At 36.8% G+C, this 14,882-nt stretch overlaps 2 protein-coding genes across 9 annotated transcripts in view; one reads left to right on the top strand and one right to left on the bottom strand.

The window, feature by feature from the left end:
* SMARCAD1 (SWI/SNF-related, matrix-associated actin-dependent regulator of chromatin, subfamily a, containing DEAD/H box 1) overlaps positions 1-5,051 on the top strand; it is a 91,779-nt gene extending 86,728 nt beyond the window's left edge. For all 5 annotated transcript variants that reach the window (XM_064285535.1, XM_064285534.1, XM_064285537.1 and 2 more), the window contains 2 exons: positions 155-264; positions 3,712-5,051. In XM_064285535.1, the coding sequence (XP_064141605.1) occupies positions 155-264; positions 3,712-3,773 (172 nt within the window). In that variant the 3' untranslated portion in view covers positions 3,774-5,051. The remainder of the gene's footprint in view (positions 1-154; positions 265-3,711) is intronic.
* Positions 4,987-14,882, bottom strand: part of HPGDS (hematopoietic prostaglandin D synthase) — a 43,756-nt gene continuing 33,860 nt past the window's right edge. For 3 of the 4 annotated variants that reach the window (XM_023553237.2, XM_023553236.2, XM_003414076.3), the window contains 2 exons: positions 11,460-11,558; positions 4,987-9,652 (listed from right to left, as the gene is read on the bottom strand). In XM_023553237.2, coding sequence (XP_023409005.2) covers positions 9,488-9,652; positions 11,460-11,558 — 264 coding nt within the window. In that variant the 3' untranslated portion in view covers positions 4,987-9,487. Of the gene's footprint in view, positions 11,559-14,882 lie in introns of all 4 variants that reach the window. The other variant, XM_064285539.1, reaches the window with a different exon arrangement.

Raw genomic sequence — 14,882 nt, 5'->3', positions numbered from 1 at the left:
CAATCTCAAGTAGTTTGAATAAAAGGAGATTGTAAATTTTAGGACATATTTGTCATACAATTTTCAAATGATTTTCATTGAACTCTAAGATGAATGATATTGTTTACATGTATCCAAATAACTTTAAGTAATCTAAACTTTTTTTTTTTTTTAGGGAAGTACTAGTTATAAAATTGATAAGCCAAGGGACGATCGAAGAATCCATGCTGAAAATTAACCAACAAAAATTGAAATTAGAACAAGATATGACCACAGTAGATGAAGGTAAGCTCTTTGTAAGCAGGATTTTCAGTAAATATTTATGGAGTAATATATAAGAAGGTATCAAATTAGCAGTAGCAAGAGAGTAACAAACATGGCTTATAGTTTAGGAATGGCATGGGATAAGATAAGCTTACAGTTTAGGAATGGCATGGAATAAGACAAGCTTACAGTTGAGGAATGGCATGGGATAAGATAAGCATACCCATTTGAAAAGTGGTACAGTAACTAGGAAACTCTGGTGGTGTAGTGGTTAAGAGCCAGGGCTGCTAACCAAAAGGTTGGCAGTTTGAATCCATCAGGCGCTCCTTGGAAATTCTATGGGGCAGTTCAGCTCTGTCCTGTAGGGTAGCTATGAGTTGGAATGAACTCGACAGCAACGAGTTTGATTGGGTTTTTGGACAGCAACTAAGGTCAGTTTTGCCAGAATTGATATAAACACTTTAATTTTGAAAAATCCTTTCTTAAATCTCTTACCTTGTTTCAGGCACCAGAACATCCCAGAAATAAAATTAAGTTTGGGTTCACACTTTTATGATTAGCAGTAACTATATAAATAATTTTTATGAAACCAAAAGTTTAGAATACATGGCATAATATTAATTTAGGAGGACTACAATTTATATTAATTTCATTTTGACTAACATTTATTACATTAGAGTGCAATAAGATGCATTTTTAAATGCCTAATAATTTAAACTTTTCAGATTGAAGTAGTTGCACGCTAGAAAGAACTTTCAACTAAGAGTCCCCTCCCCACCCCACCCTTTTGAAAAGAATAGTTTGTAAAGTTTCTCAAGTTAAACAATTTTTATTTCTATATTTTTGAAAATTCACTGAGTTCAAAACTGAAAAAAATATAAAAGGGAAGACAAAATCTTCCTTCCTGCCCCGTCATCTAGCTTGCCCATAAAGGTAACCAGTGTTACCATCCTTTTTTTTTTTTTTTTTTGTACTTTGGATGACAGTGTTGTCATTTTTGTAGATACTTATGCTAATTTCTACATGCATAAAATAACAGCCACATGCTCAACAAAAATGATACATGAGGTGGATTTAGGTCAGTGATTGTGTGGATCAAATATAAGGGTATAAGAAGTTATTTCGATTTGGTTGGGATTTGGGAGCCTTGTTGTCTTTGTTTTGCCTACTCAGTTTATTACAAAAGTAATTTCCTTTTATTTAGCAAATGTGAAGAGTAATAAATACTGTGTGCTATATGAATTACATATAGTCAAGACTGTCTTTATGTATCTGTATAAAATCAAAATATAACCTATAGATTATAAAACTATGAAATATGCTATGCTGGCAGCATGAATAAGACCACAGAAGCAGTAGCCCTAACGTATGATGAGTTGGAAACGGTTTTGAAGAGGGAGTGAAACTGAAGCAACCTGGTCCTTGAAAGATAAATGGGAATTCACCAAAGGTGTAGAACCTTAGAGAGGGACAATGTATTTCACAAAACAAAACAAAAAATTTTTTTTTTAATTTTTATCGTGCTTTGACGGTTTATAAATCAAGTCAATCTCTCATAACAAAAATTTATATACACCTTGCTATATACTCTTAATCACTGTCCCCCTAATGAGACAGCCCCCTCCTTCCCTCACTCTCTCTTTTCATGTCCATTCCTCCAGCTTCTGACCCCCTCTGCCCTCTCATCTCCCCTCCAGATAGGAGGTGCCAGCATAGTCTCAAGTGTCTACTTGATTCAGAAGCTCGTTCTTCACCAGCATCTTTTTCTTTCGCATTGTCCAGTCCAATCCCTGTCTAAAGAGTTGGCTTTGGGAATGGTTCCTGTCTTGGGCTAACAGAAGGTCTGGGGGCCGTGACCACCGAGGTCCTTCTAGTCTCAGTCAGACCATTAAGTCTGGTCTTTTTACGAGAATTTGGGGTCTGCATCCCACTGCCCTCCTGCTCCGTGAGGCGTTCTCTTTTGTGTGTCAGGGCAGTCATTGGTTGTAGCTGGGCACCGTCTAGTTCTTCTGATCTCAGGCTGATGTAGTTTCTGGTTATGTGGCCCTTTCTGTCTCTTGAGCTCATAATTACCTTGTGTCCTTGGTGTTCTTCATTCTCCTTTGCTCCAGGTGGGTTGAGACCGATTAATGCATCTTAGATGGCCACTTGCTAGCGTTTAAGACCCCAGATGCAACTCTCCAAAGTGGGATGCAGAATGTTTTCTTAATAGATTTTGTTATGCCAGTTGACCTAGATGTCCCTTGAAACCATGATCCCCAAGCCCCTGCCCCTGTTACGCTGGCCTTTGAAGCATTCAGTTTATTCAGAAAACTTCTTTGCTTTTGGTTTAGTCCAGTTGTGCTGACCTCTCTTGTATTGTGTGTTGTCTTTCCCTTTACCTGAAGTAGTTCTTATCTACTATCTAATTAGTAATTACCTCTCTCTCTCCTTCCCTCCCTCCCCCCTCTTGTAACCATCAAAGAATAGTCTCTGTTCATTTCTCAAGTTCTTATAATAGTGGTCTTATACAATATTTGTCCTTTTGCAACTACTAATTTCCCTCAGCATAATGCCTTCCAGATTCCTCCATGTTATGAAATGTTTCACAGATTGATCACTGTTCTTTATTGATATATAGTATTCCATTGTGTGAATATGCTATAATTTATTTATCTGTTCATCTGTTGATGGGCACCTTGGTTGCTTCCATCTTTTTGCTATTGTAAACAATGCTGCAATGAACATGGGTGTGCATATATCTGTTCGTGTAAAGGCTCTTATTTCTCTAGGATATATTCCAAGGATTGGGATTGCTGGATCATATGGTAGTTCTATTTCTAGCTTTTTAAGGAAGCACCAAATCAATTTCCAAAGTGGTTGGACCATTTGACATTCCCACCAGCAGCGTATAAGTGTTTCAGTCTCTCCACAACCTCTCCAACATTTATTATTTTGTGTTTTTTGGATTAATGCCAGCCTTGTCGGGGTGAGATGGAATCTCACTGTAGTTTTGATTTGCATTTCTCTAATGGCTAATGATCGTGAGCGTTTCCTCATGTGTCTGTCTGTTAGCTAGCTGAATGTCTTCTTTAGTGAGGTGTTTATTCATATCTTTTGCCCATTTTTTAATTGGGTTATTTGTCCTTTTGTAGTTGAGTTTTTGCAGTATCATGTAGATTTTAGAGATCAGGCACTGATCGGAAATATCATAGCTAAAAACTTTTTCCCAGTCTGTAGGTAGTCTTTTTACTCTTTTGGTGAAGTCCTTGGATGAGCATAGGTGTTTGATTTTTAGGAGCTCTGTTATCTAGTTTTTCTTCTGTATTGTTAGCAATGTTTTATATACTGTTTATGCCATGTGTTAGGGCTCCTAACATTGTCCATATTTTTTCTTCCCATGATCTTTATCATTTTAGATTTTATATTTAGGTTTGATCCAAAACAAAAAGTTTTGATGAACTTCTAATGCTGCTTTCTGTCCTGCAGGTGATGAAGGGAGTATGCCAGCAGATATAGCTACATTACTAAAAACTTCAATGGGCCTGTAAAATTGTGAGTCCTAATCAGCGAGGAAGTATCAACTTGGTGCACTCAAGGACATTTCTATTGTGATGACCATGGGGTTTATGAACATTTATAACTTTTTATAATTTCCATATTGCATTTCTCATAGTATGGACAACTTTTTTGCCACTAACTGAATTCTTCAGATTCTCACACATGAAATTTCAAAAAAAAAGCCACAAATATGTAGTCCCTAAGATATTGAATAATCATTTTACAAAGCAGTTTCTGAATGGGGATTAGTTGGTGATTGTTTGTAACAAATATGCTAATGCTTTAGAAATGTCAGTATTTTTGTAATTATTTCTACCTCCAAATATATATATATTGTCTTTCACTGGATAATGTGTGTAGATTTTTACATGTGCCTTATTTGACAATGCTTATGTCTTGTTTTTGCTTGTCTCATTTGAACTTCTTTTTGATTATGTTAGTTTAAATAATGCGGCTGTATAGATTATATAGCTTTAGTTTTATTGCTATTTGAAGCAGATGTTCACCACTGTCAACAAGAACTCAACCTGAATTTAAAGGTGGCAATCCATATACTGACATCCCCCAGGTCCTCTCAAGCACTTCTGTTAAATTTGTTTGGCTCGGCACTAAGTTGTTTTCCAGTGAATAGTAACTAAAGAAGACCTTCTCTTGCTCCGTGGATTAATTCCTTCTGTTCATTTTCCAGGTGCACTTACTGTGCTTATTAGTCTGCCTATTCTATTCTTGTGCATGTTTTCATTGATTTCCCTCCCCTGGCTTTTGCTTCTCTTAAAACTGTTGCCCAGTCACTTCTGCTCCAGTTCTCTCTAAATAATAGCCCATTCCTGCCACATTTCATGCATCAGCAAAATGTATGTGCCATTTTTCTAACTTGGCAGAACAGATTAACTAAAGCAATTTCATTTCAAAGCAGACTGAATGTGACTTTGTATTAAGGCAGCATTAGGTACTGCATGGAAATAGGTCATTAACTTTAAACCCTTATCAAAATATAATTTACCAGTTTCCAGAATTTCCAGTACAGGACCTCCTAAAGAGAGAGCCATTGTTCAATTCCAATTCAGTGTGGGTGACAAAGTGAAATTTAGAGGTAAAGTCGTCTATTTGATATTTAACTCCTTATTAAATCTTTCTTTACATTTTTGCCTGTCAGTCTATATTGCTGTTTTTATTATACATCAGTTTCTTTGTATAACTTGTGAGTTTTACGTGTTTTGTTTTTATTATGTAAATATCAGTATAAATAAACTTATTTATAAATCAAAGATTTGTTAATTATTGGAGATCATACCTTTCAAGGCATCCTTGCTTGCTAAGATGCTAGGTAATATAACCCTCTGGATTTAGAAGGCATCAGAAGCTCTTAAAGTGATCCTCAACATATTTTAGGCTCTGAAAGCTCATACAACTCAATGGACTTACTCAGTCTTAAAGGTATTGAACATATTGAGTATGTTTTAGTGCAGTAGGGTAGAAGGACTCTGCAGATGTCACTGCTGTCACAGTCCCCAAATCACTTAGTCAAATTGTTGGGAATATTACCTTTTAAAATTTCATAATGGGTTTCTCATAGCTTTTCTGTTTTAATGTATCTTCAGTGATAGGCTCATTCTTTTGTTATTGTTAATTTCGTATTTTTATCTCTAGTGAAATGTAGTTGGGTTCTCCCTATAATACTTATTATGTCTTAGGCTTAATAAAGATTTTTTCGAGCATAAGTTTTCTTTTCTCCCATACCCTTTTTAATAGTTTCCAGCCCTCTCTCCCTTCACCTATAAAAAATATAATATTGAACACAAATGAGATCATACTGTGTGCTCAATATTGTGTTTCTCATTAAACTGGAATTTATTTCTTAGCGTGTATTTTCATTAGTCCCGTCATTGAACCGTGTCAGTTAAAATCATCAGTAAGGAGAGAAAGTAAAGCCATAGTTCTCAGACCAAGTGAAGTAACATTTTATGCAAGTCACACAGGAATAGAAGATATGCCTTATGGTGTTTTCTCATAACTATTCCTGACTCCATAGACTTGCAGCTTTATGCCAGCGGGTATTTATACTCAAACATTAACTAGCCTTGTTTCTAGCAGTTGGTGTTACTGTATCATGAAGAGATAGGGGTATCAAAAGACTTGGTTTCTATCTGTGCGATCTTAAGCAGGACATTTAGCCAGTTCATAAAATTAAGGAATTGGATGTTTTAACTTTTGCTAAAATGTATGTTTGTTTTTCTGGTTGTAAATGTAATACACAAATACCTGCTTCAGTTCTCATTCTCTCTTATTCCTCTCTCTTTGTCTAAGCAAGGAGGCACTTAATTTGGATACAAGATAGGATGATGAAACGTGTTTTTCCTTCAGTACAAAAAGATGATTTAAAGGTTATGTTGATGCTATAGGAGTCCTTATGGTACAGTGGTTAAGTGCTCGGCTGCTAACCAAAGGTTGGTGGTTCAAACCCACCAGCCACTCTGCGGGAGAAAGATGTGGCAGTCTGTTTCTGTAAAGATTTACAGCCTTAGAAACCCCATGTGGCAGTTCTACTCTGTCCTGTAGAGTCACTGAGTCGGAACCAATGGCAACGGGTTTGGTTTTTTTGGTTTGAGTTGATGCTATGATTGAAATATTTCCTTATGAAACCTGTCGCATTTTAACTTTGATTATGATTTATACAAATGAGCAGGCATGATTATCTTATGTTGAAATGTCATAATTTTGGATAAGCATTGTATTTATGACTTTTAGTAATTTTTATTTTCATGAAAGCTTGTCAGTATGTAATTATGTAGAGGGAAATGACTATGTATAATAGGGAGGAAAAGTTACTACCTTCACTATCTAGTGTATTATTTGAATTTCTTTGTGAAAGATTTTGTCTTTCTTTAGAAAACCTTGTTGATACAATAGAATTCTTTGCAATGGGATTCACTTATAACCTATATTTATTAACCACTTATGGCAAGGAAATTTAATCCAAACAAGCAGGGTACTTAGGAAACATACTTTGTTTTTGTGTATAATCCTAAGTAATTATAAAATATTTAACGTTTTTTCCCATTTCATAAAACATTTTTGGGAGGAAAGAAGCACTAAAGCAAGATCATACCTACCTGGGCTTTTTTTTTCCTTTTCTTTGTTCTTCCAGCACACCCCTCTCTTGGCTTTTCAACTCTTTTTTTTTTTTTTTAATTTTTTGTTGTGCTTTAAGTGAAGGTTTACAATTCAAGTCAGCTTCTTATACAAAAACTTACACACATATTATTATGTGACCCTAGTTGCTCTCCCTGTAATGAGACAGCACATTCCTTCTCTCTACCCTGTATTCCTCGTGTCCATTCAACCAGCTCCTGTCTCCCTCTTGCCTTTTCATCTTACTTCCAGACAGGAGCTGCCTGCATAGTCTAATGTGTCTACTTGAGCTAAGAAGCTCATTCCTCACCAGTATCATTTTATGTCTTATCATCAAGTCTAACCTTTGTCTGAAGAGTGGCTTTTCAAGTCTTATATTTTATTTTCTCTGCACTGCTTTCCAAGTAGAAGGCCATCTGTTTCATTAGTCTGTTTCAAAAATAACATGACATGCTGAGAATAGACAATCCCGTGTTAATAGTAACATGTAAAATAAACCAAAATTTGATGTTCAATCATAATTACATGCTTTAAATGTTGGGAGGAGGAGGGCCCGAATGTATAGTCATTTGGAAGATTTCTGTATAAATTGCCTGTTTATCCAGCCAGTTCTCACTTTCCATGGTAATATGAGACCATAAAAATGACTGCACTCTGAAATTGTACAAGGCAATAATTGCTGGAAGGTTTATGATTGTTCTATGACCTTTAAAACTTTTTTGTCAAAGCATTATAAACTTACTGTTTGTTATACGTTTTTAAGTAGATGAAAAACTAGCAAAGCCAACGCTTATGTAACCAAAAACCTGCTGTACTCAAGTTGATTCCGACTCATAGCGACCCTATAGGACAGAGTAGAACTGCCCCATGGGGTTTCCAAGGCTGAAATCTTTAAGTAGACTGCCACATCTTTCTCCCTCAGAGCAGCTAGCGGTTTGAACTGCTGATTTTTCAGTTAGCAGCTGAGCACTTTAACCACTGTGCCACCAGGGTCCCTTTCTGTACTTAAATAAAAAAAATACTGTAATTTAAAATATTAGAAATACTGAGAATTACAGTGTTGTTTTCTTGTTTTGCTTTTAAATCTTATCAAAAGTAGTTTGAACGGTACTTGCCCTTCTTCTATAACTTATTTGTATGCTTTGGTGAGTTGTCACACTCTTTCTCAGTTTGGATTAGCTTCCAGCGTTTTGTCCTCTGCTCTTTCAATGCTGTGAAGTATCTCTGTTCCCTTAAAGTGAAGTTCTCCCAAGTGTCACCTCCTTTGGGATATCTTCTTTTTTTTTTTTTCGTCACAACCGATTTCCTCATGTTGATAAGTTCATCCTTCACTAAGTTCGTCTGGCTGTATGTCTGGAAACTAGTAAGTGGCTATAATGTCAACATTCTCACAGTCAGCTGTTTCTTCTCTAACTGTTTATGTTCAATTTGAACTTCACAGGGGCATTATCACTTTTCATTTCTTTGTTGCATTTTCATCTTTGTTGTCAGTTCCTCTTTGGATGACCCACTTTTTGTAAAATATTAAGTAGGTTTATCGCTGGGAAATAATGAGGCAACACAACTACATGCTTTACTGTCTGTGCATGAGTAAGAGTTGGTCAGTGACTGTCATGGATTAAATTATATTCCCCCAAAAAATGGGTACGTCAGTTTGGCTAGGCCGTAATTCCCAGTATTGTGTGGTTGTCCTCCATTTTGTGATTGTAATTTTATGTTAAAGAGGATTAGGGTGGATTGTAACATTCTTAACTAAGGCCACATCCCTGATCCTTGTAAATGGAGTTTCCCTGGAGTGTGGCCTGCACCGCCTTTGATCTTAAAAGAGATAAAAGGAAAAGGAAGCACGCAGAGAATGGGGGCCTCATACCACCAAGAAAGCAGTGCCAAGAGCAGAGTATGTTCTTTGGACCTGGGGTCCCTGTGAGGAGAAGCTCCTAGTCTGGGGGAAAATTGATGAGAAGGCCAACAGAAAGCCTTCCCCTGGAGCTAATGCTCTGCTTTTGGACTTTTAGCCTACTTTACTGTGAAGAAATAAACCTCTCTTTGTTAAAGCCATCCACTTGTGGTATTTCTGTTATAGCAGCACTAGATGACTAAGACAGTGACCAATCACTGACAAGTGCCATGATTAGTCTCTGGGCATGATGGGCGACTGATATTCACACAGTGCTTGGTGGTCTGAAGAGCTGGCAGCAGAGTTTGAACTTTACACAGTTACAGTTAATATACTGTGGTAATTGAAATCTGAACGATGCCATTGGGGAACTGGTGTTAACTAACCTGTGGTAACTGAAATTCACGCATGTCAGAACCAGTGCAAAGCGAGGCCTGCCTGCTTTGTAAACTATTCTTCCTCATCTGTAAATGAGTGAAGCTCTTCTGAAAAAAGACACTGGAAACTAAATGTTCTTTGGTTTCGGTCTTTTAAAGTAGTTTATGGCAAAAGTGAAAGTCTTGATGGAACTGGTGGGGGGGAATACGTGAGTTATCTGGCAGGCTAGTATAGCTGTCATATCTGATGGGAGTGATGCTGTGAAGAACAAAGAAGTTTGAAGGCAGTGTGCATCATCTAGAGCTTGGTTTGGGGCCTCCGTTGTATCCAGTCAGTGATGGCAGGAATGGCTTGGACTTTGTTTTGTAAAGTCACTAGCCTAGGATGGGTGTCCAGCAAGTCAGGTTTAAAGACCAAAAGCGTGGTACTGCAGATATCCCAGTAGAAATCTGCCCAAGTTACCTAGTTTAAAAGAAACAAAAACTTTTCATTTGAACATAAAAGGCATAACTATCAGCATTCCAAAATTAAGTTTAATTTCTTAATACAAAAGATAGCTTCTTTTTAATTTAATACAGTCTTTTATTACAAAAACAGTGTGTGTATTACAGAAAATTGGGAAAACACATATAACGCCGTCCTCCCATCACCCAAAGAGATTACTACTTGTTAATATCTAGTTGTATAAGATACTCTTCTGTGTGTGTAATATTACTCCATGTATATATATACTCTTGTAGCCCTCTCCAGTTTCCGCCTCTGTGGCAATACATGTCCACCTTATCTAATACCCAATCCTTATTTTACCATCTATTCCAAAAATTTCCTTTACAGGACAAAGCAGGATCCAGTCCAGGACCATGCATTCCATCTGGTTATATCCTTTAACTCTCTTCAGTCCCATTCTAGTCCGACAGAATGTCCTATCTTCAGAATTTGTGTGATTACTTCATCTTGTTTACCTTGCTCCTTTTTACGGAACAGAATGGAAGTTGTAGCTGAAAGGTTGATAGTTTCAAGTTAAACATTTCAGGCTAAACTACATTATACCGCATCCCATCAGGAGACACATATGGTGGTCTGACGATTATTAGTGGGATGCCAGGACTGATCGCCAGATTAGAGTGATGATAGTGTGGTCCTACCCTCCTTGTACAGTTGTTCATTTTGTGTGGTTTTTTTTTTGTTTTGTTTTTCTTTTGTGACTAGCAAACTAATTTGTATGATGTTATTTGATTCTGGATGAATATCAAAGAGTGAAATTTAAAAGTGGACTATTCTTAGTGTTCTTTTTGTATGGAGTTTAATAAAGTTTATTCCTGTTGTTTCATGAACTGGCTTACTAAACATCTGTCAGCCAAGAGAGATTAATTGGTTATAGGGTTCAGAGTTCAGTCACAAATATTTATTGAATGCCTACTGTGTGCCACGCACAGGTCTAGGTGTTAGGCATCTCCTGGGGAGTAAGATGTGATGCAAGCCCCTTCTCATGCAGCTTTTATTTTAGAAGGGGGAAGACAAATCTGTAAGTCGATGGGGGCTATGATGAAAAAGAAGGGATGAGATGGACCATTTCTACAAGGAGCCCTGGTTTCTTTCAGTGTTTAAGAGCCGAGAATCTGGGTGCTAGGGATGCTCAGGACTACTGTCAGATTGGTCATTGTTTCGAGAGAGACACAAAATCCTGCTTTATTTTAAAACGAAATACATCAATATAAATTCAGAAATAGGATTTTTACTTAATCTCGTTGATCTTACATCTCTATTTCCTTTCTCCCACACTGAACATTTTGGTTCTCAGTGACATCAATATAATTTCTTGTTGCTTTATCCAGCAATATAGATATAAAAATATTTTTAAAAAGAATACCAACAATACCACTAACAATATGATCACTGAGAATGGTGTATGGTTGTTATTTCTTGTCCTGAAAAAATATCTGTCTTGAGATACATAATCAAGTTTCTTGAAATAGATTTTCATTGTGTATTTTCTGTGCACTGTGTGCACCAGCTTGACACAGGTTCATTTCACTTTGCTTTTGATTTTTAGTGATAGCTTTAAATTTTTTTTTTTAAGATTACATAAAATATTTTATGGCTCCACTGTCAAATATGCTAAATAAAGATTCAGTCAAATAAGTTTAGCTTTTATCTCTGCTCTCTAACTTACAAATACCTCTGTATAGGTAACATTTTTTTTTTTTTCAGTTTTTACTTTTGGTTTATCCTTTTTGCTCATATCTTTTAAAATGTAAAACATACTCACGGAGTTACCAACAAACCACTCTTTCCCTCCTAAATATGTGTCCAAATCTTGCAGAAGAATAGGTGCGTCATGTGTCAGCAGCTCATTAAACATCTTATCCTAGAAGAATAATGGGAGGTTCTCATTAAATCCAGACTTTCTAGAACCATTGAAGCTGGATAAACCCCTAAAACTATTACCCTGATATAATCTTAAACCTTAAACTAAAAATATCCCCTGAAGTCTTCTTAAAACCAAACAATAGCATAACTAATGAAGAATTCAGCCTTTAGCATTGTACTTGTTTAAGATCTGTGTATCATTGAGGTTGAGATCACCTTTGTGATGGAATCTGCTGCGAGTAGCCAGGCAGTTGAAAGGGCGTTTCCTTGGGGGTGTGGCCAGCATCGAATACATAAGTAGACATTCTGGCAAGACTCATGGGCTTTTGTTGGCTCCGGGTGCTGCAGCTGGCTCCTGTTATCTGACCTCCACTTCTTGAGACTTGAGCTTGCAGCTTACCTACTGTCTTGCTGGCTGATCTTGGAATTCACCAATCTTCGCAGCCTGTGAGCAAGAGGCCTGCTGACTGACCTGCCGATCTTGGGTTCATCAGCTCCTGTGGCTGTGTGAATCAGGAGAAGCCTCTATCCTGACCCACGAACTTGAAATGTTCCAGCCTCTACAACCGCGTGGGCCATTTACTTAGATAAAAATCTCTCAATGTATTTATATGCTCTACTGGTTTGGCTCTCTAGAGAACCCAGCCTAAGACAAGATCTATCTATATGGGTTCAAGTGGACAACAGCAACTGAAAGATGGGAAATTTAGGGGGCAGGGAGTTTATGGTAGTGGGGGAGGAACAATTCAGAAAAGGGAGTGAGAATGGTTGCACAACTTGAACGCAATCAATGTCACTGAATTGTACATGTACAAATTGTTGGATTGTGAATGTTCTGTGTACAGTCTCAACAAATTAAAAAATAATGGGGGATATTAAATAATATGATTTGAAGAGGAAGCAGATTTTTCCACATGAACTTAAAAAGGAAGAAAAGTACATTTTCTCAAATTTATAACGGGATTCAGGCCTGATTCTCTGTAGATCTTAGTCATCCCTTTATTGTGGATTTAAATATTTTTTTTAACCAATTCTTATAGGTTATTTGTGCATAACAACTAAACATTTCACTCATAAAATTTCATGATTTTTATGTTTATTTTTTGTTGAAAAATAGTTCCCGTATACTGAAGTCACTCCTGAGGTTCACCTTTCAGCCAAAGATTAGACAGGCCCATAAAACGAGACTAAATGAGCACACCAGCCCAGGGGCAGGGACAAGAAGGCAAAAGGGGACAGGAAAGCTGGTAACGGGGAACCCAAGGTCGAGAAGGGGAGAGTGTTAACCTATCAGGGTGGCGACTAATGTCACAAAACTATGTGTATTAATTGTTTAATGAGAAACTAATTTGCTTTGTAAATCTAAAGTACAATTTGAAAAAAAAATAAATTGTATTTTTAAATTTATATAGTTTTCCTCTTAGGCTGTTGAGTGTTGTGGAGTTGATATCAATTCATAGTGATCCCATGTGACAGAGTAGAACTGTGTTTTCTGGGCTATATCTTTACAGGAGCAGATCAACAAACTGGTCTTTTCTCCTGCAGAGCTGCTGGGTGGGTTCAAACCACCAACCTTTAGCAGCTTAGTGCTTAACCGTTTGTGCTAACAGGGCTCCCTTTCTTAGCCTAGCTTCCCTAACGTTAAATAATACAATGAAGGAAACTTTTTTTTTTTTTTTTGTAGGGCTAGATTCCTCCAGCTTTGCAGTTCTTCAGTTCACCATTGCACTGAATGGATATAATTGATAATGAATCACTACGTTCTCAGGCCTTTACAGATTGTGCCTTAGTGTGAGATTTGTCTGTTTTGAATATCATTACAGAATGCTTCTTCCAGATGTCTGTTTTGATTTTTTATGGAAGCTAATACTACTAACAAAATACTAATATCCTTAGCAGAAAAAAAATTAACAGCTTTTTAAAATTATCCTTGTGGTTTTTGTACTTGAAGCTCTGAAGACCTCTTAATAAGTGTTTGTTTATGTATGAAAATTTTGGCTAGTTTTGTATCTTATACAAGCCAAAATAAAAAATATTATAAAACATGTCATTTACTAATGCTCATGAATGACCTTTAATAAAATCCAGCTTTTATCAAAGCAACTCTAATAGTGGATAATTATCTCACCAATTTCCTGGTTTACTTTCTGCTATGATAATAACTTAGCTAGGTAATGTGTATTAATATAACAATGCCTTATAGTTGTATAGTTTGTAAAAGCATCATTAAATACTTAATGTATTTGCCAGATTTTACAAACTGAACGTTGGAAGGCTTGTCATTATTTTGGCTTTGTTCTTTCCACTGTTTTATATCACCTTTACATAAGATGCTCTATGGTTAATATGTTCAGAGTTTTAAATAAAAAGTTTTTGTGAGTTCTTGTAGCCCTCACACAGAACTTGTGAGTTGAGGGGCGGTGGACACAGAGCCATGTGGCACCTCCCGCAACTGAGGTCAGCTCAACATCAGTCAGAAAGGTAATGACCAACTTGGGTCTTCTAGAGGATAGTTAGAACCAGGCGTGAACTGAGTAGAACAGGATGTTCTGCTTTCCAAAAACTCCTGTGTGTGCTCCTGGGTAACTATTATTTTTCTAATGCAAATTTTCTCAACTTCAGGTACACCAATGCTGTATATATGCAGTGCCAGATAAAAACGTTTATAATACCTGTGCTATTGACTTCTCCTTTAGCACAGGCTCTCTTTACAAGTTAGGTGAATCATCTCAGTTTAATGAAATGAGAGTTAGTAAACATGGTAATTATTATTAAGATTCTTTTTCAACACCCATGTCAGTTTGTCATACTGTGGTGGTTTGCATATTGCTATAATGCTGGAAGCTATACCCCCAGTATTTCAAATACCAGCAGGGTCACTCATGGTGGACAGATTTCAAGGAAGCTTCCAAACTAAGACAGACTAGGAAGAAAGGCTTGGTAATTTACTTCTGAAAAATAGCCAGTGAAAATCCTATGGATCTCAACAGAGTTGTGGCATAGACTGCTGAAAGATGAGCCTCCTAGGTTGGAAGGCACTGCACAATGGCTACAACAGCGTACTCAAACATGCCAGTGCTCATGAAGATGATGCAGGACTAAGCAACATTTAGGTCTGTTGTGCATGGGTCACCATAAGTCAGAGCCGACTCAATGGCCACTAACAACAACCAAGATTAATTTTAAAGAAAAGTCACTAAATATGAAGAAAATGCATTTTGATTATACATTTTTTTTCTATATGTGTAGTTTAAAAATGCATTTCCTGGTAAGTCCTAGACAACTATTCTTACATTTGGTGGACTCATAAAATTCCCTGCCT

Source organism: Loxodonta africana, chromosome 5 (genome assembly GCF_030014295.1).
Source record: "Loxodonta africana isolate mLoxAfr1 chromosome 5, mLoxAfr1.hap2, whole genome shotgun sequence".
Taxonomy (NCBI): domain Eukaryota; kingdom Metazoa; phylum Chordata; class Mammalia; order Proboscidea; family Elephantidae; genus Loxodonta; species Loxodonta africana.
This window is presented reverse-complemented; position numbering and strand designations above follow the sequence as displayed.